Below are 27,382 nucleotides of genomic sequence, written 5' to 3' on the forward strand. Positions count from 1 at the left end.
GTTCTCGAAAGAGGACTCGAAACGTCAACTCTTTTCTTCTCCGCCAATGCTGCCAGACCTGCTGAGTTTTTCCAGGTAATTCTGTTTTTGTTTAACATAAATTCAAGTCTCATTATAAATTTGAGAATTTAAATTCAGTTTAAGAAAATTTGGAAATATAAAGTTGGGATCAGTAAAAGTAACCACCAGGCTATTGGGATTGTCCTAAAAACCCAACTTGCTCAATAAGGTCCTTTAGGGAAGGAAACCTGCTATCCTTACTCATTCTGGCCCTATATGTGACTCCAGGCCCACACCAATGTGGTTGATAGCAAACTTCCCTCTGAAAGGGCCTAGCAAGCCACACAGTTGCATCAAACTCACTACCAGTTCATGATGAAGACAGCCCACCCCTACCTTCAGGGCAACTAGGGATGGAGAATAAATTCTGGCCTTGCCAAGTGATGCTCACGTCCTGCTCGAATCATATACTACATAAGGAGACCATTCAGACCATTGTGCCTGTGCCAGCTCTTTGAAAGAACAATCCAGTTAGCCCCACTCCCCTGCTCTTTCCCCGTAGCCCTGTAAATTTTTTCTCCTTCAAATATTTATCCAATTCCCTTTTGAAAGTTATTATTCAATCCTCTGCATTTTCAGGAAGCACATTCCTGATCACGACAACTCGCAGTGTAAAAATTCTCATCTATTTACTCTATCAACATCTTTCCTGATTTTGAACACCACCCTATTAAATCTCCCTTTAATTTTTTCTGCTCTAAGAAGAACAATCCCATCTTCTTCAGTCTCTCAACATCACTGAAGTCCTTCATCCCTGGTACTACAGAGGAACAAAAGGCTGGGTGGGCTGGGGAAAAAAAATAACTTCATGTGCATTAGAAAAGTGGACACTTATATTAGTATTAAGATTAAAATAAATATTTAGCACTAAATGCAGTTTTCAGTGCACAGAAGCTAACATTAAGTTTATAACATCATGACAGAATTAAATAGCCACCGGCCACGTGCTTTACACAAACAGTATCCTTAGCATTTACTTTTGGAGTTATGGAGCTGAGTTGTATCCGTGGATTGCTATTTCCGACACTAAATGCCCAATTACCCCCATAATTGGAATAGGAAGAAGTCGTCTGTCTTGTTGAATTTTAGTGAACCATCAAATCTCTAGTATGCTTCACAAAAAAAGAGACGCACAAAAACGTCCTCAGTGTCGTAAACAAAAAGCAAATGTGATTTATAATTCAAACCAGAGGCACGGTTTTACAATCCTCTGGGCTTTGACTCTACTCTCGCTTTGTGGCAAACCTGACAACCCACACCTGCCTGTCCAGTTAGGCACAATTAAGATTAAATTCCTGTCAGAATCTATTTCATTTGCTGTGAAGCACCTTGGCATGCCCTGAATTGTGAAAGACACTGTGCAAATACAATCTTTATCTATGGAATGACATTTTCTCGATGTGCCTTACCCATTTGCCTTCTAGGACTTTTTATATTGCTTACTCTATCCATTTCCTCGTTGAAGATCATCTATTGCTGAGCAGTTAAAGTATTTGATTATTTTGCTTCTTGCATTGAACCTATGTTGCGGTCACTATTTCCCATTTGTTCCCTTTCCACTGCAGAACTGAATCAGGCAATGCTCCCTTCCTTGTCAGACTGGAGACATACTGATCTAGGAAGCAGTGTAGTGTGTATTGTTTAAAAAAAATTGTCATACTTTAAACTTTATTCCATTGTGCCTTCGGCTGCCTCAGTCCCAAATTCTCAAATTCTCTCCCTAAACCTTTCCAGCTCTCTCTCTCTTCTAAGATCCTCCTTAAAACCTACCTCTTTAATCAAGCTTTTAGTCACCTGTCCTAATATCTCATTTGGTGCAATGTCAAATTTTATTTGAATACACTAAGCACATTATGATGTCTTATCATGTTAAAGGCACTACATAAATGTGAATTTTTGGTGTATTGTAGGATAGCTAAAATCCATCTCGTCTTTGTTTTGCTAGCAATGTGTGTGCAGAGTAAGACAAATACAATACCATCATGCCTGTGTTGACTCTTTGACCGAGCTATTCAATTCATCCAACTCCTGTTCTCTTTCCCCAAAGCCCTGCAAATTTTTTCCCTTTTCAAATATTTAATTCACATTGGAGAAAAATGTGAGAAAGATATACACACAGCATTTAAACACCCCCATCTTATACTTCCTTCACCTGATGAATATTTTCAGAAATTTTCAACCAACATGATCCTACATGTCAGTGTCTCACCCAGCTCCTGTCATTTTAAATGTAATGTTCATTTTTTAAACAGAAAATCAGCCGGGATAAAATTTACTTCATAAAAATAGTCCAAAAAAGAGACGAGACCCACACAACTGACAGCATCAGACCTCTGATTAAATTATCCCAATTGCTGATGCAAAGATTATTTTTGGAGATATTGTTTGAGCCCCTGCAGGCTTTCCAACTGCATGCAAAGACTACGCTTTAAACTCATTCTGGGGATTAAAAAGCTGTGATCATGTGCTGCCCATCAAAAAAGCGAGATCACTCTCACTATCGCTGTGGGCTGTCAGCTCTCCATTTCCTCGTTCCTTCTTCGTAGTTCTTTGTCTTCTTCTGCGAGTGTAAGAAGAGTCAGCTGTGCTCACATTTTCATCAAGCCGTTCAGGAGGCACAGGGGCACTTAGGGCAGATTGAAGACCAGTGTAAAACCTAGAAATCAAGCAAAAATGAAAATGGTGAGAAATGAGTTTGATGAGACTAAATGAAAGAGAAACCATTTTCACTGGCAAGAGTGTTGGTAACTAGAGAACACAGATCTAAGTTCTTTTGTGAATTATCAAGAGAGATTTTTTTTTTCAAAACAGCAAGTTGCTATGATCTAGAATGCGCTGCCTGAAGGGCAGTGGAAGCAGATTCAATAGTAACTTTCAAAAGGGATTGGATAAATACTTGGAGGAGGAAAATGTTACAGGGCTGTGGAGGAAAACCTGGGGAGTGGGACTAATTGGATAATTCTTTTAAAGAGCTGGCACAGGCAGAACAGACTGAATAGCCTCCTGTGCTGTAAAATTCTGTGATTCTAAGATGATCTTAGTAGTCTCTGGATAACTTGCACAAGTTCATCCTAGAGAAGCAGTGTGCCTGTCTGCCACTAGGGACAGGCCAGCTTTATGTACCGTAGTCTGAGTAATATTACATGGAGCAGCCAGAAAATGAGAGGGAAATAAAACAAAACCTTTTCTCAGTTTGATTAAAATCACAAACCAGAATCTATAGTGCTTTAAAAAAAAAAATAGATAATGAAAATTCAAATGTCTCAGCTGTGGCTCAGTAGGCAGCAGTCTCACTAAGTCAGAATGTTACAGGTTCAAGTCCCACCCTAGGGACTTTAGCACAAAATACAGACTGCCACTCAGTGTAGTACTGTTCTTGGGATGGGACACTTAACTCTCAGGTGGTGGACATAGAAGATACAGTGGCACTAAAAAGCAGGGCAGTTCACCCCGGCGTCCCAGCTGATATTTATCCCTCAAACAAATTCACTGAACAGATTATCTGGTCATGATCTTGGTGTTTGTGAGATACATATGAACGTAGAATTAGGAGCAGGAGTAGGCCACTGGGCTCCTCAAGCCTGCTCCACCATTCAATGAGATCATGGCTGATCTGATTTTAACTTCAGCCCCACATTCCTGACATCCCCTGATAAGCTTTCATCCCCTTGCTTATCAAGAATCTATCTAACTCTGCCTTAAACATATTCAAAGATTCTGCCTCCACCATCTTTTAAGGAAGAGAGTTCCAAACATTCACGACCCTCATCAGTCTTAAATACCCTGTATAAGCATCTTGCTGCGTCCAAATTGGCTGCCATATTGCCTATATTATAACACTGACTACACTTCAGAAGTACTTCAAAGGCCCGATATAAATCCAAGTTCTTTCTTGCAAGCTTTAATCACAAGATTTTGACAACACTTTAATGCTGGTTGAATCCTGACTATTCTTTTGCTTTATGAATAGGAGATAGGAGATCACAAATCTGTCCCTGGAGCCTGTTTCACCTATCAATCAGATCATTGGTGATTTGTAGCTTTGCTCTATCTAGATGTGTGGTGTGTCTGGCAGAAGGATGAAGCCAGCTGCTCCCCAGTAACAAAGAGATTGTACAAGCAGAGCGCTAGCCACTTCTTCCATTCCTTCATCCTTAAACTTCCACAGCTCCAAGGTGGACAAACATTAATAAAGAAATGCTAACCGGCAATGGTAACATCTACATTTCACAGTCAATTGTCATGGTAAAGGCTGCTTTGGAAACCAATCTGGATGACCTTTTCTGCTATTAAAATCATTTTAATTTTCCCCAAATAATTTGAGGAGATCAGGACAGGTTTAACAGAAGCCTGCAGTGCTACAGATGTTTTCTGTTTAAATGGTGCTGCCCTTTATATCAGAGTCCTGCAGTTCCACCACATTCTCCCAAGCACCAAGATACGTTATCTAATTGGTATACTGTGGAATTAAAAAGAGACTTGCATTTTTCAATTCTATTTTAGGATATGGGGAAGGTGGTGAACTACCTTCTTGAGCACTGCAATCCATGTTTCGTAGGAACACTCCCAGTGCTGTTAGGAAGGAAGTTCCAGGATGTTAACCCAGACAATGAGTGAATGGCAATATATTTCCAGGTCAGGATGGTAAGTGGCATGGAGGGGAACTTGCAGGTGGTGCCATTCCCACGTATCTGCTGCCCTTGAACTCTGGTTGGCATAAATCTCAGATTTGGGTTGCACTTAAAGACACACGATCAAGAGAAAAGATTTCTTCTCATTTCCATTTTAAATGTGCGACTCCTTATTTTTAATCTGTGTCCCCTAGTTCTAGTTTCTCTCACAAGGGGAAACATCCTGACAGCATCCACACTATCAATTCCCCTTAGGATTTTATGTTTCAATAAGATCACCTCTCATTCTTCTAAACTCTAATGAATACAGGCCCAGCCTGTCCAACCTTTCCTCAGAAGAAAACCACCCCCATCCCAGGTATCAGTCGCGTGAATCTTCTCTGAACTGCTTCTAATGTATTTATATCCATTCTTAAATAAGGAGGCCAAAACTGTACACAGTACTGCAGATGTGGTCTCACTAAAGCCCTGTACAACTGCAGCAAAACATCCCCACTTTTATATTCCATTTCCCTTGCAATAAATGACAATGACAGGTCAGTTGGGGCTGTGATTTAACGTTTTATTTAAAAGAAAGCCTCTCTGCCAATGCAGCGCCGACTTGGCACCGCCCCTCCACCAGTGTGGCGTCTCCTCAGCACAGAACTGGAGCGTCAGCCTGGACGTGCTCAAGACTTTGGAATGTGACTTAAACCCACAACTTTCTGACTCCAAGGTGTGAATGTTGCCCATGGAGCCACAGCTGGTGCAAGTAAAACTCATGCTCAGTGACTCTCGTATTGTTCAATAAGATATTGCTGCCCTAGAATTGTGGTTCTACCTTTCTATCCTCTTTTGATTTTCCTCCATTTTCTGATTCGCCACTTGCACAAGGTAATCGATGTACTCTTCACTCACCAGCACTATCCCTTGATGGCATAAAGGAACCTCCAGACAATGGGTACTGCGAACAGCCTGGTGACCAGAAAAATCAAATACTGAAGCAGTTTTTGAGTCCCAATGGAAGGGGTGTTACTACGGTATGTTTCTGTTAAGGCAGGGTCCTTGCCACCGCAAAATCAGGATCAACCCATGTCTTCCCAGGATACTCAAGAAAACACATGTATTTATACAGAGCTGTTCACATTCTGCCTCCTTTCACATGTCATTCCTGTTCCCTATTCACTGGCCCTCAGATGCTCATCTAATCTCAGGAACTTTAAGACATTTAAATGAAACATGACAGCAGAGAATTATAAAAGGGATAGTGAAATAATCTGCCATTTGCCATCACCACTCATGGTGATAAAAGCAAAATACTGCAGATGCTAATTAAAAACAAAGTGCTAGAAATACTCAGCAGGTCTGACAGCATCTGTAGAGAGTTAATGTTTTGCAGAACCGATGTTGCAGCAGTGCTGTCTTGCTGGAGGTGCAATACTAAAGGAGTGCTGCATTGTCGGAGGGGCAGTACCAAGAAAGCCTACCATTTCAACTGCAGCTATCTACACCAATCTATTCTCATTTTTTTTCAAAGACTTCTCCCATTCCCCTTTAAAAGATTGAGCAGGCTGGGGATCTTGTCTCTAGAAAAATTAAAGGCTGAGGGTGACCTGATAGAAGTCTTCAACATATTGAAATGGGTCGATGTAGAGATGAGTGTCTACTTGTGGAGGTGTCCATAATGAGCGGCCATAAATATAAGACATTCGATAACAAATCCAATAAGGAAAGCAGGAGCCTTCTTTATACATAGTGGTTAGGATGTAGAATACAGTACCACATCAAAGAAAGACTTGCACTTATATAAAAGCAAAAATAGCATGGATGGTGGAAATCTGAAATAAAAACAAAGTGCTGGAAAACTCAGCAGGTCTGGCAGCATCTGCAGAGGGAGAAACAGTTTACATTGAGTCCTCCAAGACTCTTTGGAACTCCTGCATTTATATAGTGCCTTTCACAACCACAGGGCTTCCCAAAGCATTTTACAGCCAATGGAGTACTTTTGAGATGTAGTCACGGTTATGATATAGGAAATGCAGCAATTTGCGCACAGCAAGCTCCCACAAACAGTAATGTGATAATAGCCACAATCAGGTTTAGTACTATTAATTGAGGGATAAATATTGCCCAGGACACCAGGGATAACTCTCTTGCTCTTCTTCAAAATAATGCCAAGGGATTTTTTTTTTACCTTCAAGGGGTCAGATGGGGCTTTGGTTTATTGTCTCATCCATACTACAGTGGAGTGTCAACTTTGATTTTTGTGCTCAAATCCTGGAGAGGGACTTGAGCCCACAACCATCTGACCCAGAGGCAAGAATTCTACCCACTGATCCACAGCTAGTACCATGGAGTAGTTGAGGTGAAAAGAATAAAGAGAGACTAGCTAAGAACATGAGGGAGAAAGGAATGGAAAGGTATGGTGATATAAAAGCAAAATATTGCAGATGCTGGAAATCTTAAAAAAAAAAGATAACGCTGGAAAAGCAGGTCTGGCAGCATCTGTGGAGAGAGAAAAACAGAGTTAATGTTTCGTGTCATATGACTCTTCTTCAGAGCTCCAGAGAAAGGGATGGTGATGACAAGGGCTTGGAGTATAAACCCCACGGTGGACCAGTTGGGCAAAATGGCCTGTTTCTGCGCTCTAAATTGTATGTAATGTTAAGTGATATGGAAGACCTTGGAGTTCTTTCCATTGGGTAGAGAGCTTTACCAAAGACCAGAAGGCATCCAAGTGACAGACGCTAAATCAAAGCAAGTATTTCTAGTCTTCCTTACTGAACTAGAGGTGTTATGTTTGAGAGATCATGTGTAGCTTTTTATGTCAACCATTCTGGGGATCAGAGCTTCACATTTGTTGCCCATTCCCTAGTTACCTAAAGAAGGTGGGGCTTCTTCTTGAACCACTCGTAGCAGTTTTTGATACAATGGAGAGGCTTGCTAGCAAACTTTAGAAGAAGGTTAAGTATACACCATGTTGCTGTAAGACTGGAGTGCCAGGTAGGCCCAGGACAGGTAAGGACAGCAAGTTCAGTTGAGTTTTTACACCAACAGCTTCATGGTCACTTTTTACTGGCACCAACTTTTCATTTCCAGATTATGCTTCCTACTTTCAAAAAGGCATTGATAGAAGTGACCTGGGAGGGGGTGATGAGAGAGGGGAGCAAATCTAGCTTCAAAATTAGCAATCCTTGAGAGAATGCCTTCCTCATGATATAATGGATACATGGATCAGACTTTCAGCTAAGTACCAGGGAACATATAAACACCTCATTGCTTAGGAAGGGGACTGCAGGCTTTTGGAAGAAGTTCAAAACTCTTTAAGAATATAATAGGAGGCATTTCCTAGCAGTCAAGAGTGCTTACGTCTCCAACGGCTTCTCTTCGTCCTTTCAAAGATAACTTCAAGCTCCATTTTGGCTCACAATGATCTGAATCTCACCGGAGCATATTGATATAGGGAATGACAAGGTATTGGAGGTGTAGGCAGGCTTAAAAGTGGACAAATCTCCAGATCCGGATGATTTGTGTCCCAGGCTGCTGAGGGAGGCAAGGGAGGAGATCGCAGGGGCTCTCTCCCAAATTTTTAATTCCTCTCTGGCCATGGAGAGGTGCCAGAGGACTGGAGAACAGCTAATGCGGTCCCGCTATTTAAGAAGGGTTGTGGAGAAAAGCCAGGGAACTACAGACCAGTGAGTCTCATGTCAGTGGCAGGGAAACTATTGGAGAAAATTCTGAAGGAGAGTATCTATCTCCATTTGGAGAGGCAAGGTTTGATCAGGGATCGTCAGCATGGCTTTGTCAGAGGGAGGTCATGCCTAATGAATTTGATTGAATTTTTTGAGGAAGTGACCAGGTGTGTAGATGAGGGGAGTGCAGTTGATGTCGTTTATATGGATTTCAGCAAAGCCTTTGACAAGGTCCGACATGGGAGACTTATAAAGAAGGCAAAGGCACATGGGATACAGGGTAATTTGATAAGGTGGATTCAAAATTGGCTTAGTTGTAGGAGACAGAGGGTGATGACAGAAGGCTGCTTTAGTGACTGGAAGCCAGTGTCCAGTGGCGTACCACAGGGATCAATGCTGGGTCCCCTATTATTTGTTATTTACATAAATGACACAGATGACAACGTGGGGGGTAGGATTAGTTAGTTTGCGGATGACACAAAGGTTGGCCGGGTGGTTAACAGTGAGGCTGAGTGTCTTGGGCTACAGGAAGATATAGACGGGATGGTCAAATGGGTAGATAAGTGACAGATGGAATTTAACCCTGAAAAGTGTGAGGTGATACACTTTGGAAGGAGTAATTTGACAAGGAAGTATTCAATAAGTGGCATGACACTAGGATGTTCTGAGGAACAAAGGGACCTTGGCGTGTGTGTCCATAGGGGCATGTTAGTGGGGTGGTGAAAAAGGCATATGGGACACTTGCCTTTATCAATCGAGGCATAGTTTACAAAAGTAGGGAGGTCATGTTGGAGTTGTATAGAACCTTGGTGAGGCAACAGCTGGAGTATTGTGTGTAGTTCTGGTCGCCACATTATAGGACGGATGTGATTGCACTGGAGGGGGTGCAGAGGAGATTCACCAGGATGTTGCCTGGGATGAAATATTTAAGTTATGAAGAGAGGTTGGATAGACTTGGGTTGTTTTCGTTGGAGCAGAGAAGACTGAGGGCCAACCTGATTGAGGTGTACAAGATTATGAGGGGCATGGACAGGGTGGACTGGGAGCAGCTGTTCCCCTTAGTTGAAGGATCAGTCACGAGGGGACAGAAGTTCGAGGTGAGGGGCAGGAGGTTTAGGGGGGTGTGAGGAAAAAGCTTTTTACCCAGAGGGTGGATCTTTATTTATCCTGTTATTTTTAATTAGCATTTAGATAAATGGAGCATCATGCATATCGGTAGGGCCAACAGAATATGTATATCATTTGCAGGCAATAATACTGAGGGGAAGAGAGAAAAATTGTTATTATGCATAGATGGTTGAAGGTTCATGACCGAGATAGAGAAATTGTAGCTAAAGTGAACAAAGTATTCGATTGTATTAAGAGAACTATTCAGTTAAAGGGTGCCATTTCGGCACTGTACAGGTTGTTGGTCAGACCACACCAGGAATACTTTCGCCAGATTTGGTGATATAGTAGCAAAGGTCCAGACAAGAGCTAAGAATGATTCCTAGCTTAAAGAACCTTAGTTACTCAGGCTCAAAGACCTCAGTCTATTTACTGTACAGCAGCGTACACTTAATGGGGACCTGATTATTTTATAAAATAATGAATGCGTTGTATAGATTGACCTATTGATAAATTATTCCAGTTTAACAGACTGAGAAGACAGTAATTTAACTGTACAAGAGTAGAAATCAACTGGATGTTGGGTGGGCCCACTCCTAGAGAGTAAGAAGCTTCTGGAATGTGCTTCTGGCTGGCGTAGTGGCTGCTGACTTTTGCATCGCCTTCAAGAGGGAGTTGGATCGGTTCCTGACTGGATAGGTCTTTATAGATAACTGCGACCTCCTGCACCAGTTACTGGTTTTGATCATCTGAGGGAGGGTGAGAGAGGAATTTTCCAGAGTATTGTTCCTTTTATTAGTCCAGTGGTTTGTCCTCCATTTTGCACTATGGGTTTGGGAGCACTGGGGGGTAGGGGGGTAAAGAAAGGGGTGCAGGTGAGTTGTGTTAAGTGTTTACACATGATGCCCCACCAATCATGTGAGAAGTAGGCTGGACTTCACCTGTCAGTCACCTGGGTAGAGTAGCACAGTGGTTACATTACTGGATTAGTAATCTTCCAGAGATATGAGTTCAAATCTCACCAATGAAGCTGAGGAATTTAAATTCAGTTACTTCAATAAATCTGAAATGAAAAGTTAGACCAAGAATATTCTCAACAAACCCATCTTGTTCAGGAAGGAAATCTGATGTTCGTCATTGGAGTCAGATATGTTAAGACAAGTGCACAGAGAGAAGGCAAGCTGACAGGATTGGCTAGCCATCCTGCCATCTAGTGGTACAGCCAAGAAGTGAACGCTCTCTCTTTGTACTGCAACTTGTGACGAAGATCAGTTTGGAAGCTTCGACTGTGACACAATTCCTGCTAAGTTTTTGGAAGCCAAAGCTCATTACGTTATGTTAATATTAGTATCAAAGATAAGCAAATGAAACTCTTGCCTGCAATATCACGATGGTGAAGTAGGTATTCTAATGCCAGAACTCATGATACCATTCACAAGGTACGCTGCAACATTGGAAGTTACTCTGTATAGTAATATGTAGCTTTCATTTCCTACATTACAACTACACTTCACAAGTAATTAATTAGCTTTGGGGCATATGGAGGTCATCAAGGCACAGTATAAATATGATATATGACAAAGAGCATGATGGTATACTGCATCATGCGGCAGCAACAGTGGAAGAAAGAGTTCAGCTGCTCAATAAAATTCTAGGGAAATTCATTTTCAAATTTTGCTTCCTTGTCAGAAGCAAGATTGCTTTTGGATTCTAAAATTTAAAAAAACAACAACCATTAGAGGTGCTCGCAGCATTTTGACAATAAAAGACAGATTCAGATAAACACTGACTTTAATAACAATGAAGATTGGAAAGTAGAAAGGATGGAAGTTCTCTTTGGAGGTATTTAAAATTGAGTTAATAGGAAGAAACTGTTTCCAATGTTAGGAGAATTGACAACCAGAGGACACAGATTTAAGGTAGTTTGCATAAAAAAGACATGACATGCTGAAATTTTTCTTTTTTTTTAAAAATGCAGCAAGTTGTAATTTGGAATTACAGATTCAATAACTCTCAAAAGGGAATTAGAAATACACTTAAAAACAATAATTTACATGGCTATCGGGAACAGCAGGGGAGTGGAACTAACCGTACAGCTCTTTCGAAGAAAGGCACAGGCAAAATGGGGCAAATGGCCTCCTTCTGTGGGGCTAACGACTCAATAAAGAGCTTTTAGGATCTGTTACAGCGAGACGGGATGATTACTGGGACGCAGCCTCCCAAGCCTAAACCTGGCCTAAGGAAGGGAATGAATCAGCTCAGAATTCAGTCGGAGACAGTGAAAGTTGCATGGTGCATACAGCATGCTGCTGAATACATCATTCAATCACAGGGGCACAGCCTGTGATTACTGACATATGGAAACTATCAAGGAGCATTTGGATCATGCGCAGAATGGAATTCTAATAGTCATCTCAGGAGTAACTTGTGGAGCTTCAGCTGCAGAGAACGTGGTATAAAATTAAAATTCGCAAGTAACTTATAATGAAGTAATACAAACAAAACCATTTTACCATCATTATTTTGCCTTTCTTGCCAACTGTGATTCCAGAGTTCCTGAAGCCAGAGTTTATAGCGACAGAGTGCTGTAATCCAGAATAGTAGATCAGCAAATCAGTATGTTTATCTGCACAGATTGAATTTAAAATTAAGAATGTATTGTAGAATTGTAAATAAAACTTAATTACGCCAAGTTCCTTTTTAACATTTTGATATTCAATGCATTAGTTTCATAAAGGCTTTACACTATGGAAACAGGCCATTCAGTCCAACTTGGCAATGTTGGTAGTTACGCCCCCTCGATCCTTCTCCCGCTCCCACATCATCTCACTCTATCAATTTAACCATCTATTCCTTTCTCCCTCATGTAATTTTCTAGTTTCCTCTTAAATGCACTTATACTAGAGTATTTCCCAAATCCTTTTAATATTTCCAACACCTTGATTAGATCACCCCTCAATCTTCTAAACCCAAGGAAATACAAGCCAAATTTACGTAACACAAACTCATAATTTAATGTTAAGGCCTCTGTCATTCTGGGAAATCTGTTCTGCATCCCCTCAAAAGGTCTATATACCTTTCCTGAGGTGTGCTACCGAGAACTGAATGCAGTGTTTAGGTGGGATCTGACGAAGGCTCCATAAGCTTCACATCCTCCCCTTTATATTCAAGACCCCCTTAAGATAAAAGGGCAAGTTTCCATTTAGCCTTTATGGTCACCTTTTGAATAAGCAAAAAGATGGAGCTCAGCTAACTCAGCACAGACTGAGTGGGGAGGGAGATGTCAACACTAGCTCCAAACCCTGCCTGGGCAGCTCATTTCGCTGAGCAGCCAAGGCAAACTCTCAGCATCTGAAGATAGGGGCCGACTGATTCTTACCAGGAGCTGTGCATCCTCCAACTTCCTGCACTGGACGTGGAGAATAAATGGTTCAAATTTAAACACCGCGTTGTCCTGTGCTTTCTGCAGCCCTGCAATCTACAGAATGGAGAAAAAGCTGGATAAACAAAAGTGATACACTAGTTCACACCAAAAAGAAATCTAAACTTGCTCCTAAGTATTGTTGCAGTCCTATCTCTGTCATAAAACTTTGCAAAAGATGTACAGAAGGCTAGGGTTGAGGAATTTCAGTGATGTGAAAAGAGAGACCGGAGAAGCTGAAATTGTTGTCCTTAGAGCAGAAAATGTTGAGAGGAGATTGATAGAGATGTTCTAAATTATGAGGGTTCCGAGAATAAATAACGTAAAACTATTTCTAGTTGTAGAAGGATCAATAACCAGAGGGACACAAATTGAAAGTGATCGGCAGAGGCAAAAGGAGGGAAGACCTTTTTATGCAGCAAGTTATGATCTGGAAAGCGCCGCCTAAAAGGATAGTGGAGGCAGTATCAATAATAACTTGCAAATGAGATTTGGATAAATACTTATGGGAAAAAGAGCAGGGGTCTGGGATTAATGCCACGGTTAACAAATTTAAAGCACATGGAATAAAAAGACAGGGGCAACATGGATATGAAGTTGATTGAGCAACAGGAAACAGAGTAGCAGTGAGCAGCTGTTTTATGGACTGAAGGAAGGCATACAGTGGGGTTTGCCATTTATCGGTATTAGGTCACTGCTTTTCTTGATCTGTACTTTAATGACCTACACTTGGGTGTGCAGGGCACAATTTCAAAATTCGCAGATGAGACAAAACTTGGAAGCATTGTGAACTGTGAGGAGGATAGTGATAAACTTCAAGAGGACATAGGCTGGTGGAATGGGCAGCCACATGGCAGATGAAATTTAATGCAGAGAAGTACAAAGTGATTCATTTTGGTAGGAAAACGAAGAAAGGCAATGTAACGGACACATTTCTAAAGTAGTGTCAAGGAACTACCATATTTTTCCTAATATTATTGTGGGATACTTTAAAGCAGGCACGTGTGTGTGTGTATGGTTTTGTGTATGGGCTAATTTAATTAAACTAGACACACTTAGACTGCAAGGTTTAATTTATCAAAGAAGTGAGGGGGAAGACAGGTATTTGAAATGGAGATGAGTAAACCAGGATGAGGTCTCAGCAGTGAAAGTGTGAATGAAATTTGCATTTTTAGATAAGTGGAGAAGTGTTTGATTTTCAAAGGGACATGGAAAATGTTTACAACTGGCAAGATAAATAAGGCAAGGTTATTATGTTGATTTTTCTCAAAATTGCTGGCTATAATGAGAACATGGTATATTTTTGGAAAAGTAACTTCTAAAGAAAAGTTGAAACAATGATTTACAGAACAAAAAGGAGAAATATATTTAAAGAAGAATGGAAGGCTATGTGGTAGGTATCTTGAATTGAAAGGTGTACTGTGCTGGCGGGGGGTGGGGGGGGGGGGGGGGTTGGTGGTGAGGGGAGGAGAGAAAGCCTTTAGAATTTGAATGTCTAGTGGGTGCTTGTGGTAATATTGCTGGATGAATTTATAAATTTTGAATCTATTTGGACTGTTGCTATAAAGGGGGTGTGTAGTTGGGAGTTTGGCCAAATAGAAATTTCGGTAACTTTTAGTTAAATAAGATTTTTAAGTTTTTTCTTCTTTTGTTAATAAATGTTTTAATTTAATCTTTAAAATCTCTAAAGGTGGTAGCAGACTCATTACTTCTGACTTCAGTGCACAAGTCTTCTTATAATAAATACAAATTGCAAAATCGTTGAGATAGCATAACCAAGTTTCTCTTCTGGATTTGGTCAGCCTGGCAAATACCACTTGCCATATCATAACATTGGGTGCAGGAAGAAGGTGACTGGGCGGAGGGGTATATCACAGAATCTCACAGTATCACACAGTACAGAAGAGGCACTTCAGCCCACTGAGTCTGCGCCGATACATGAGAAACACCTGACCTACCTACCTACCTAATCCCACTTACCAGCACTTGGCCCATAGCCTTGAACGTTATGATGTGCCAAGTGCTCATCCAGGTACTTTTTAAAGGATGTGAGGCAACCCGCCTCCACCACCCTCCCAGGCAGCCCATTCCAGACCGTCACCACCCTCTGGATAAAAAAAAGTTTTTAGGGTTGTAGGATTGAAGGAATGTACAGAGATTGGGGGTAGGGGAGGTGGTTTGCTAGACATGCAAGGATAAGGAAAACTGTCTTTTCTGACTAGAAGGGAGAGGTGCTACCCACTGAGCCAGGGCTAGTCAAGATGCTGATTCAATTATATTTCTTAAAGACACCAAACTGCTTGCAGCAAGCTATACTACACTGGCGTTTAGAAAGATGTAGCTATACAGGTCTACAATAGGGGATACTAAGATATGGTGAATTAACAAACAAGTGACAGTCAGTTGAAGAGAATTCTCTGACAGACCAAACTAGAGGCAAAGGGGAACGGAATATTGGTGTCTTACCACATCTTCTTTCTGACATTTCTGATGAGTAACAAATAGCCAAGAGCAGTTCTGTTTCTGTACTTCAGTCTGATCAGAGCCCTAAACAAATCACAAGTACATTACAGGTTATATAATTTACAGTATGGAGCCCATCAGAAAACAATACTACATTAAACCTGCCAGCTCACTCACTGTCAAACAGTAATTGCCTGAAATTATTTCACAGATGAAATAGTGTAGTTTGGTTAACAGTAGCTGACTCGTAGCCGTTGCTCAGTGGGTAGCATGCTCCCTCTCTCCCTCCCCCCTTGCCCTCCATTCCCCTCCCTCCCCTCCTTTCCCCCACCCCCCTCTCCCTCCATTCCCCCTTACTCCCTCCATTCTCACCCACGCACCTCTCCCTCCATTCCCCTCTAGCCCCTCTCCCTCCATTCCCCTCCCTCCCCACTCACCTCCATGTTGCTCCCTACCCCTTCGCGCTCCAACCCCCTTGAGAGCGCCGTCCCGATTCCCCTCCCTACCCTCTCTCCTTCCATTCTTCTTCCTACCCGTCCCCATCCCATCCCCTCGCCACCCCCTACACCATCCCATATCCTCGCCGCCCACTGCCCCCATCCCATCCCCTCGCCACCCACTGCCCCCTTCCCATCTCCTTGCCACCCTCTGCCCCCATCCCATCCCCTCGCCACTCACTGCCCCCATCCCATTCCCTTGCCACCCACTGCCCCATCCCAAACCCTCGCCACCCACTGCCCTCAATCCCATCCCCTCACCACCCATTGCCCCCATCCCATCACCACCCACTGCCCCATCCCAAACCTTCGCCACCCACTGCCCCAGCCCAAACTCTCGTCACCCATTGCCCTCAATCCCATCCCCTCAAGCACTTGTCACTTTCCCCTTCAGTCAAAAGACTTAGTTTTTCCTTATTTCTTCATGGCCTAGGCAGCATCCCCACCATCTCTAACCTCTCCCCAATTCCCCTTCTCTGCCCCTTTTCACCCACTCTTCCCAAACCCTCATCACACGCTCCCCTTGCCCTCTCATCACATGCCCCCTCTCCCCTCATCACACCCACCTCCCCCTTATCACTCCCCCTCCTCCCACCTTCATCACACCCCCCTACCCTCATCAATCACCACCTCCCCCATCACTCTCCCCCTCCCCTCTCCTCATCATTCTCCCCCCCATTCACTCATCACTCTCCTCCCCCCATCCTCTCATCACTTTCCTCCCCCATCCTCTCATCACTCTCCCCCTCCCCTCTCATCACTCCCCCTCCCCTATCAAGCCCCCCTCCCCTCATCACTCTCACCCCTCCACTCTCATCACTCTCCCCCCTCCACTCTCATCACTCTCCCCCCTCCACTCTCATCACTCCCCCACCTCCCCTCTCATCACTCACCCCCCTCCCTTCTTATCACTCTCCCCTCCACTCTCATCACTCTCCCCCTTCCCTCTCATCACTCTCCCCCTCCCCTCTCATCACTCTCCCCCTCCCCTCTCATCACTCTCCCCCTCCCCTCTCATCACTCTCCCCCTCCCCTCTCATCACTCTCCCCCCTCCCCCTCATCACTCACCCCCCTCCCTTCTTATCACTCTCCCCTCCACTCTCATCACTCTCCCCCTCCCCTCTCATCACTCTCCCCCCTCCCCTCTCATCACTCTCCCCCCTCCCCTCTCATCACTCTCCCCCCTCCCCTCTCATCACTCTCCCCCCTCCACGCATCACTGTCCCCCCACCCATCTCATCATTCTCCCCCCACCTCTCTCCCCCCAACCCTCTCATCACTCTCCCCCAACCCTCTCATCACTCCCCCCCTTCCCCTCTCACCCCCCCCACCCCTCTCATCACTCCCCCCCCACCCCTCTCATCACTCTCTCCCCCCACCCCTCTCATCACTCTCCCCCCTCCCCTCTCTCCCCCCTCCCCTCTCATCACTCTCCCCCCTCCCCTCTCATCACTCTCCCCCCTCCCCTCTCATCACTCTCCACCCACCCCTCTCACCACTCTCCCCCCTCCCCTCTCATCACTCTCCCCCCTCCCATCACTCTCACCCCTCCCCTCTCATCACTCTCCCCCCTCCACGCATCACTGTCCCCCCACCCATCTCATCATTCTCCCCCCACCTCTCTCCCCCCAACCCTCTCATCACTCTCCCCCAACCCTCTCATCACTCCCCCCCTTCCCCTCTCACCCCCCCCACCCCTCTCATCACTCCCCCCCCACCCCTCTCATCACTCTCTCCCCCCACCCCTCTCATCACTCTCCCCCCTCCCCTCTCTCCCCCCTCCCCTCTCATCACTCTCCCCCCTCCCCTCTCATCACTCTCCACCCACCCCTCTCATCACTCTCCCCCCACCCCTCTCATCACTCTCCCCCCACCCCTCTCATCACTCTCCCCCCACCCCTCTCATCACTCTCCACCCACCCCTCTCATCACTCTCCACCCACCCCTCTCATCACTCCCCCTCTCATCACTTCACCCCCAGCCTCTCATCACTCTCCCCCCACCCCTCTCATCACTCTCCACCCACCCCTCTCATCACTCCCCCTCTCATCACTTCACCCCCAGCCTCTCATCACTCTCCCCCCACCCCTCTCATCACTCTCCCCCCACCCCTCTCACCACTCTCCCCCCTCCACTCAGCACTCTTCCCCCCTCCCCTCACCACTCTCCCCTACTCTCCCACTCCCCTCCCAACTCTCACCCTCCCCTCCCCTCATCGCTCTCACCCTCCCCTCATCGCTCTCACCCTCCCCCCTCATCGCTCTCACCTTCCCCTCCCCACATCTCTCTCACCCACCCTCCCCTCATCACTCTCACTCACCCTCCCCTCCCACACTCCCCTCATCACTCTTCCCCCACCCCACGCTCCCCCTCCCATCACTCACCCCCTCTCTTCCCTCTCACCCACCCTCCCCTCATCTCTCTCACCCTCCCCTCATCACTCTTCCCCCACCCCACACTCCCCCTCCCCTCATCACTCACCCCCCCTTCCCCCACACCTCCCATTACTCATCCCCTCCCCTCATCACTCTCCCCCTCCCCTCCCTCCATCACTGTCCACCTCCCCTCCCCCATCACTCTCCCCCCTCCGCATCAGGCTGCCCCCTCCCCTCATCACTCGCTCCCCTCCCCTCGCCACACTCCTCCCCCTCCCCTCCCGTCACTCTCCACCCTCCCCTCCCTCTGCCCCTCCCCTCCCGTTACTCTCCTCTTCCCCTCCCCTCACTCTCCCCCTTCCCCTCATCACTCTGCCCCCTCCCCGCATCACTGTCCCCCCTCCCCTCATCATTCTCCCCCCCACCCATCATTCTCCCCCCTCCCATCTCTCCCCCCCACTTCTCAGCCCCCACTCCTCCTCCCTCCACCTTCCACTCCCCACACTCCTCCCCCAATTCCTCCTCCATCCACACCCCCACGCTCTCCCATCTCTCCCCCCACCTTCTCAGCCCCCACTCCTCCTACCTCCCCCTTCCACTCCCATCAACTCCTCCTCGCTCCCCACATCACGAGCCCCCCTGCCCCCCATATCACCCCCTCCCTCCTCCTCATCCCCTCCCTCATCACCCCTCCCTCCTCCTCATCACCACCCCCACCCTCCCTCACTCATCACCATCTCACTCATCACCCCTCCCTCCCTCCTCTCTTCACCCCTCTCTCCCTCCTCCCCTCTCATCACCCCTCCCTCCTCCCCCTCCTCCCCCCTCATCACCTCTCCGTCCCTCCTCCCCCTCCATCACCCCCTCCCTCCTCACCCCCACCCTCACTGCTCCCTCCCTCCTCACCCCCTCCCTCCCTTCTCACCTCCTCCCTCATCACCCCCTCCCTCCCTCTCTTCTCCCTTCTCACCCCCTCCCTCCCTCATCACCCTCTCCCTCCCTCATCACCCCCTACCTCATCACCCCCTCCCTACCTCCCTCATCACCCTCCCTCCCTCACCACTCCCTCCCTCCCTCACCACCCCCTCCCTCATCACCCCCTCCCTCCCCACCCCCTCCCTCCCTCATCACCCCCTCCCTCCATCACCCCCTTCCTCCCTCCCTCATCACCCCCTCCCTCATCACCCCCTCCCTCCCTCCCTCATCACCCCCTCCCTCCCTCCCTCATCACCCCCTCCCTCCCTCATCACCCCCTCCCTCCCTCATCATCCCCTCCCTCCCTCCCTCATCACCCCCTCCCTCCCTCATCACCCCCTCCCTCCCTCATCACCCCCTCCCTCCCTCATCACCTCCTCCCTCCATCACCCCCTCCCTCTCTCATCACCCCCTCCCTCCCTCCTCACCCCCTCCCTCCCTCATCACCCTCCCTCATCACCCCCTCCCTCCCTCCCTCATCACCCCCTCCCTCACTCCCTCATCACCCCCTCACTCCCTCATCACCCCCTCCCTCATCACCCCCTCACTCCCTCATCACCCCCTCCCTCCCTCATCACCCCCTCCCTCCCTCCCTCATCACCCCCTCCCTCCCTCCCTCCCTCCCTCATCACCCCCTCCCTCCCTCCCTCATCACCCCCTCCCTCCCTCCCTCATCACCCGCTCCCTCATCACCCCCTCCCTCCCTCCCTCATCACCCTCTCCCTCCCTCATCACCCCCGTCCCTCCCTCCCTCATCACCCCCTCCCTCCCTCACCACCCCGTCCCTCCCTCCCTCATCACCCCCTCCCTCCCTCACCACCCCCTCCCTCCCTCATCACCCCCTCCCTACCTCCCTCATCACCCCCTCCCTCCCTCACCACCCCCTCCCTCCCACCCTCACCACCCCCTCCCTCCCACCCTCACCACCCCCTCCCTCCCACCCTCACCACCCCCTCCCTCATCACCCCCTCCCTCATCACCCCCTCCCTCCCTCCCTCATCACCCCCTCCCTCCATCACCCCCTCCCTCTCTCATCACCCCCTCCGTCCCTCATCACCCCCTCCCTCTCTCCCTCATCACCCCCTCCCTCTCTCCCTCATCACCCCCTCCCTCTCTCCCTCATCACCCCCTCCCTCCCTCCTCACCCCCTCCCTCCCTCATCACCCCCTCCCTCATCACCCCCTCCCTCCCTCATCACCCTCTCCCTCCCTCATCACCCCCTACCTCATCAGCCCCTCCCTACCTCCCTCATCACCCTCCCTCCCTCACCACTCCCTCCCTCCCTCACCACCCCCTCCCTCATCACCCCCTCCCTCCCCACCCCCTCCCTCCCTACCCCCTCCCTCCCTCATCACCCCCTCCCTCCATCACCCCCTTCCTCCCTCCCTCATCACCCCCTCCCTCATCACCCCCTCCCTCATCACCCCCTCCCTCCCTCCCTCATCACCCCCTCCCTCCCTCATCACCCCCTCCCTCCCTCATCATCCCCTCCCTCCCTCCCTCATCACCCCCTCCCTCCCTCATCACCCCCTCCCTCCCCACCCCCTCCCTCCCTCATCACCCCCTCCCTCCCTCATCACCCCCTCCCTCCCTCATCACCTCCTCCCTCCATCACCCCCTCCCTCTCTCATCACCCCCTCCCTCCCTCCTCACCCCCTCCCTCCCTCCCTCATCACCCTCCCTCATCACCCCCTCCCTCCCTCCCTCATCACCCCCTCCCTCATCACCCCCTCCCTCCCTCATCACCCCCTCCCTCATCACCCCCTCCCTCCCTCATCACCCCCTCCCTCATCACCCCCTCCCTCCCTCCCTCATCACCCCCTCCCTCCCTCCCTCATCACCCCCTCCCTCCCTCATCACCCCCTCCCTCCCTCATCACCCCCTCCCTCCCTCCCTCATCACCCCCTCCCTCCCTCCCTCATCACCCCCTCCCTCCCTCCCTCATCACCCGCTCCCTCATCACCCCCTCCCTCCCTCATCACCCTCTCCCTCCCTCATCACCCCGTCCCTCCCTCCCTCATCACCCCCTCCCTCCCTCACCACCCCGTCCCTCCCTCCCTCATCACCCCCTCCCTCCCTCACCACCCCCTCCCTACCTCCCTCATCACCCCCTCCCTACCTCCCTCATCACCCCCTCCCACCCTCACCACCCCCTCCCTCCCACCCTCACCACCCCCTCCCTCCCACCCTCACCACCCCCTCCCTCCCACCCTCACCACCCCCTCCCTCATCACCCCCTCCCTCCCTCCCTCATCACCCCCTCCCTCCATCACCCCCTCCCTCTCTCATCACCCCCTCCGTCCCTCATCACCCCCTCCCTATCTCCCTCATCACCCCCTCCCTCTCTCCCTCATCACCCCCTCCCTCTCTCCCTCATCACCCCTCCCTCCCTCATCACCCCTCCCTCCCTCATCACCCCCTCCCTCCATCCCTCATCACCCCCTCCCTCCCTCCCTCATCACCCCTCCCTCCCTCCCTCATCACCCCCTCCCTCCCTCATCACCCCTCCCTCTCTCCCTCATCACCCCCTCCCTCTCTCCCTCATCACCCCCTCCCTCTCTCCCTCATCACCCCTCCCTCCCTCATCACCCCCTCCCTCCCTCCCTCATCACCCCTCCCTCCCTCCCTCATCACCCCTCCCTCCCTCCCTCATCACCCCTCCCTCTCTCCCTCATCACCCCCTCCCTCTCTCCCTCATCACCCCCTCCCTCTCTCCCTCATCACCCCTCCCTCCCTCATCACCCCCTCCCTCCCTCCCTCATCACCCCTCCCTCCCTCCCTCATCACCCCTCCCTCCCTCCCTCATCACCCCTCCCTCCCTCATCACCCCTCCCTCCCTCATCACCCCCTCCCTCCCTCCCTCATCACCCCCTCCCTCCCTCCCTCATCACCCCCTCCCTCCCTCATCACCCCCTCCCTCCCTCATCACCCCTCCCTCCCTCATCACCCCCTCCCTCCCCACCCCTCCCTCCCTCATCACCCCCTCCCTCCCTCATCACCGCCTCCCTCCCTCATCACCCCCTCCCTCATCACCCCCTCCCTCCCTCATCACCGCCTCCCTCCCTCATCACCCCCTCCCTCCCTCCCTCATCACCCCCTCCCTCCCTCATCACCCCTCCCTCCCTCATCACCCCCTCCCTCCCCACCCCTCCCTCCCTCCCTCATCACCCCTCCCTCCCTCATCACCCCCTCCCTCCCCACCCCTCCCTCCCTCCCTCATCACCCCCTCCCTCCCTCCCTCATCACCCCCTCCCTCCCTCATCACCGCCTCCCTCCCTCATCACCCCCTCCCTCCCTCCCTCATCACCCCCTCCCTCCCTCATCACCCCCTCCCTCCCTCATCACCCCTCCCTCCCTCATCACCCCCTCCCTCCCCACCCCTCCCTCCCTCCCTCATCACCCCCTCCCTCCCTCATCACCGCCTCCCTCCCTCATCACCCCCTCCCTCATCACCCCCTCCCTCCCTCATCACCCCCTCCCTCCCTCATCACCCCTCCCTCCCTCATCACCCCCTCCCTCCCCACCCCTCCCTCCCTCCCTCATCACCCCCTCCCTCCCTCATCACCCCCTCCCTCCCTCATCACCCCTCCCTCCCTCCCTCATCACCCCTCCCTCCCTCCCTCATCACCCCTCCCTCCCTCATCACCCCCTCCCTCCATCCCTCATCACCCCCTCCCTCCCTCCCTCATCACCCCTCCCTCCCTCCCTCATCACCCCCTCCCTCCCTCCCTCATCACCCCTCCCTCTCTCCCTCATCACCCCCTCCCTCCCTCCCTCATCACCCTCTCCCTCCCTCATCACCCCGTCCCTCCCTCCCTCATCACCCCCTCCCTCCCTCACCACCCCGTCCCTCCCTCCCTCATCACCCCCTCTCTCCCTCACCACCCCCTCCCTACCTCCCTCATCACCCCCTCCCTACCTCCCTCATCACCCCCTCCCTCCCTCACCACCCCCTCCCTCCCACCCTCACCACCCCCTCCCTCCCACCCTCACCACCCCCTCCCTCATCACCCCCTCCCTCATCACCCCCTCCCTCCCTCATCACCCCCTCCCTCCATCACCCCCTCCCTCTCTCATCACCCCCTCCGTCCCTCATCACCCCCTCCCTCTCTCCCTCATCACCCCCTCCCTCTCTCCCTCATCACCCCTCCCTCCCTCCCTCATCACCCCTCCCTCCCTCATCACCCCCTCCCTCCATCCCTCATCACCCCCTCCCTCCCTCCCTCATCACCCCTCCCTCCCTCCCTCATCACCCCCTCCCTCCCTCCCTCATCACCCCTCCCTCTCTCCCTCATCACCCCCTCCCTCTCTCCCTCATCACCCCCTCCCTCTCTCCCTCATCACCCCTCCCTCCCTCATCACCCCCTCCCTCCCTCCCTCATCACCCCTCCCTCCCTCCCTCATCACCCCTCCCTCCCTCCCTCATCACCCCCTCCCTCTCTCCCTCATCACCCCCTCCCTCTCTCCCTCATCACCCCTCCCTCCCTCATCACCCCCTCCCTCCCTCCCTCATCACCCCTCCCTCCCTCCCTCATCACCCCTCCCTCCCTCCCTCATCACCCCTCCCTCCCTCCCTCATCACCCCTCCCTCCCTCATCACCCCTCCCTCCCTCATCACCCCCTCCCTCCCTCCCTCATCACCCCCTCCCTCCCTCATCACCCCCTCCCTCCCTCATCACCCCTCCCTCCCTCATCACCCCCTCCCTCCCCACCCCTCCCTCCCTCATCACCCCCTCCCTCCCTCATCACCGCCTCCCTCCCTCATCACCCCCTCCCTCATCACCCCCTCCCTCCCTCATCACCGCCTCCCTCCCTCATCACCCCCTCCCTCCCTCCCTCATCACCCCTCCCTCCCTCCCTCATCACCCCTCCCTCCCTCCCTCATCACCCCTCCCTCTCTCCCTCATCACCCCCTCCCTCTCTCCCTCATCACCCCCTCCCTCTCTCCCTCATCACCCCTCCCTCCCTCATCACCCCCTCCCTCCCTCCCTCATCACCCCTCCCTCCCTCCCTCATCACCCCTCCCTCCCTCCCTCATCACCCCTCCCTCCCTCATCACCCCTCCCTCCCTCATCACCCCCTCCCTCCCTCCCTCATCACCCCCTCCCTCCCTCATCACCCCCTCCCTCCCTCATCACCCCTCCCTCCCTCATCACCCCCTCCCTCCCCACCCCTCCCTCCCTCATCACCCCCTCCCTCCCTCATCACCGCCTCCCTCCCTCATCACCCCCTCCCTCATCACCCCCTCCCTCCCTCATCACCCCCTCCCTCCCTCATCACCGCCTCCCTCCCTCATCACCCCCTCCCTCCCTCCCTCATCACCCCCTCCCTCCCTCATCACCCCTCCCTCCCTCATCACCGCCTCCCTCCCTCATCACCCCCTCCCTCCCTCCCTCATCACCCCCTCCCTCCCTCATCACCCCTCCCTCCCTCATCACCCCCTCCCTCTCTCCCTCATCACCCCTCCCTCCCTCATCACCCCTCCCTCCCTCATCACCCCCTCCCTCCATCCCTCATCACCCCCTCCCTCCCTCCCTCATCACCCCTCCCTCCCTCCCTCATCACCCCCTCCCTCCCTCCCTCATCACCCCTCCCTCTCTCCCTCATCACCCCCTCCCTCTCTCCCTCATCACCCCCTCCCTCTCTCCCTCATCACCCCTCCCTCCCTCATCACCCCCTCCCTCCCTCCCTCATCACCCCTCCCTCCCTCCCTCATCACCCCTCCCTCCCTCCCTCATCACCCCTCCCTCTCTCCCTCATCACCCCCTCCCTCTCTCCCTCATCACCCCCTCCCTCTCTCCCTCATCACCCCTCCCTCCCTCATCACCCCCTCCCTCCCTCCCTCATCACCCCTCCCTCCCTCCCTCATCACCCCTCCCTCCCTCCCTCATCACCCCTCCCTCCCTCATCACCCCTCCCTCCCTCATCACCCCCTCCCTCCCTCCCTCATCACCCCCCTCCCTCCCTCCCTCATCACCCCCTCCCTCCCTCATCACCCCCTCCCTCCCTCATCACCCCTCCCTCCCTCATCACCCCCTCCCTCCCCACCCCTCCCTCCCTCATCACCCCCTCCCTCCCTCATCACCGCCTCCCTCCCTCATCACCCCCTCCCTCATCACCCCCTCCCTCCCTCATCACCGCCTCCCTCCCTCATCACCCCCTCCCTCCCTCCCTCATCACCCCCTCCCTCCCTCATCACCCCTCCCTCCCTCATCACCCCCTCCCTCCCCACCCCTCCCTCCCTCCCTCATCACCCCTCCCTCCCTCATCACCCCCTCCCTCCCCACCCCTCCCTCCCTCCCTCATCACCCCCTCCCTCCCTCCCTCATCACCCCCTCCCTCCCTCATCACCGCCTCCCTCCCTCATCACCCCCTCCCTCCCTCCCTCATCACCCCCTCCCTCCCTCATCACCCCCTCCCTCCCTCATCACCCCTCCCTCCCTCATCACCCCCTCCCTCCCCACCCCTCCCTCCCTCCCTCATCACCCCCTCCCTCCCTCATCACCGCCTCCCTCCCTCATCACCCCCTCCCTCATCACCCCCTCCCTCCCTCATCACCGCCTCCCTCCCTCATCACCCCCTCCCTCCCTCCCTCATCACCCCCTCCCTCCCTCATCACCCCTCCCTCCCTCATCACCCCCCTCCCTCCCCACCCCTCCCTCCCTCCCTCATCACCCCCTCCCTCCCTCATCACCCCCTCCCTCCCTCATCACCCCTCCCTCCCTCCCTCATCACCCCTCCCTCCCTCATCACCCCCTCCCTCCATCCCTCATCACCCCCTCCCTCCCTCCCTCATCACCCCTCCCTCCCTCCCTCATCACCCCCTCCCTCCCTCCCTCATCACCCCTCCCTCTCTCCCTCATCACCCCCTCCCTCCCTCCCTCATCACCCTCTCCCTCCCTCATCACCCCGTCCCTCCCTCCCTCATCACCCCCTCCCTCCCTCACCACCCCGTCCCTCCCTCCCTCATCACCCCCTCCCTCCCTCACCACCCCCTCCCTACCTCCCTCATCACCCCCTCCCTACCTCCCTCATCACCCCCTCCCTCCCTCACCACCCCCTCCCTCCCACCCTCACCACCCCCTCCCTCCCACCCTCACCACCCCCTCCCTCCCACCCTCACCACCCCCTCCCTCATCACCCCCTCCCTCATCACCCCCTCCCTCCCTCCCTCATCACCCCCTCCCTCCATCACCCCCTCCCTCTCTCATCACCCCCTCCGTCCCTCATCACCCCCTCCCTCTCTCCCTCATCACCCCCTCCCTCTCTCCCTCATCACCCCCTCCCTCTCTCCCTCATCACCCCTCCCTCCCTCCCTCATCACCCCCTCCCTCCATCACCCCCTCCCTCTCTCATCACCCCCTCCGTCCCTCATCACCCCCTCCCTCTCTCCCTCATCACCCCCTCCCTCTCTCCCTCATCACCCCCTCCCTCTCTCCCTCATCACCCCCTCCCTCTCTCCCTCATCACCCCCTCCCTCCCTCCCTCATCACCCCCTCCCTCCATCACCCCCTCCCTCTCTCATCACCCCTCCCTCTCTCCCTCATCACCCCCTCCCTCTCTCCCTCATCACCCCCTCCCTCTCTCCCTCATCACCCCCTCCCTCCCTCCCTCATCACCCCTCCCTCCCTCCCTCATCACCCCTCCCTCCCTCATCACCCCCTCCCTCTCTCCCTCATCACCCCCTCCCTCTCTCCCTCATCACCCCTCCCTCCCTCATCACCCCCTCCCTCCCTCCCTCATCACCCCTCCCTCCCTCCCTCATCACCCCCTCCCTCCCTCCCTCATCACCCCCTCCCTCCCTCCCTCATCACCCCTCCCTCCCTCCCTCATCACCCCCTCCCTCCCTCATCACCGCCTCCCTCCCTCATCACCCCCTCCCTCATCACCCCCTCCCTCATCACCGCCTCCCTCCCTCATCACCCCCTCCCTCCCTCCCTCCTCACCCCCTCCCTCCTCACCCCCCCTCCCCCTCACCCCCAGCAGCAGTATTCGGCCTGAGCAGGAGCTGGTGCTGCAGTAGCGCTCCGACAGGTTCAGCCTGTCCACCAGGCGGCTGATGGCCGGGTCCACTCGGCCGGCCCGGCTGCGGTCGGTGCCGGGCCGCAGCCGCTGCTCTTTGCGCATGCGGAACGGCTCCATGGCGGCTCGCGCCAGCGAAAAAACCGTTAACGGCCGCGG

General features: G+C 52.2%; 1 protein-coding gene across 2 annotated transcripts; it reads right to left on the reverse strand.

The window, feature by feature from the left end:
• Positions 1 to 67: 67 nt before the first annotated feature.
• tyw3 (tRNA-yW synthesizing protein 3 homolog (S. cerevisiae)) lies at positions 68 to 27,343 on the reverse strand. Of its 2 annotated transcripts, XM_041207911.1 has the most exons (6): positions 27,179 to 27,343; positions 15,357 to 15,437; positions 12,849 to 12,947; positions 11,983 to 12,054; positions 5,512 to 5,645; positions 68 to 2,716 (listed from the first exon to the last, which is right to left on the reverse strand). In XM_041207911.1, the coding sequence occupies exons 1-6, from the start codon at positions 27,341 to 27,343 to the stop codon at positions 2,521 to 2,523; spliced, it is 747 nt and encodes a 248-aa protein (XP_041063845.1). In that variant the 3' UTR covers positions 68 to 2,520. The 2 variants fall into 2 exon arrangements, with proteins under 2 accessions (XP_041063845.1, XP_041063846.1); XM_041207912.1 differs by lacking the exon at positions 5,512 to 5,645 and having other exon boundaries at positions 2,531 to 2,716.
• Positions 27,344 to 27,382: the final 39 nt, after the last annotated feature.

This window comes from Carcharodon carcharias, chromosome 16 (genome assembly GCF_017639515.1).
Source record: "Carcharodon carcharias isolate sCarCar2 chromosome 16, sCarCar2.pri, whole genome shotgun sequence".
Lineage (NCBI taxonomy): Eukaryota > Metazoa > Chordata > Chondrichthyes > Lamniformes > Lamnidae > Carcharodon > Carcharodon carcharias.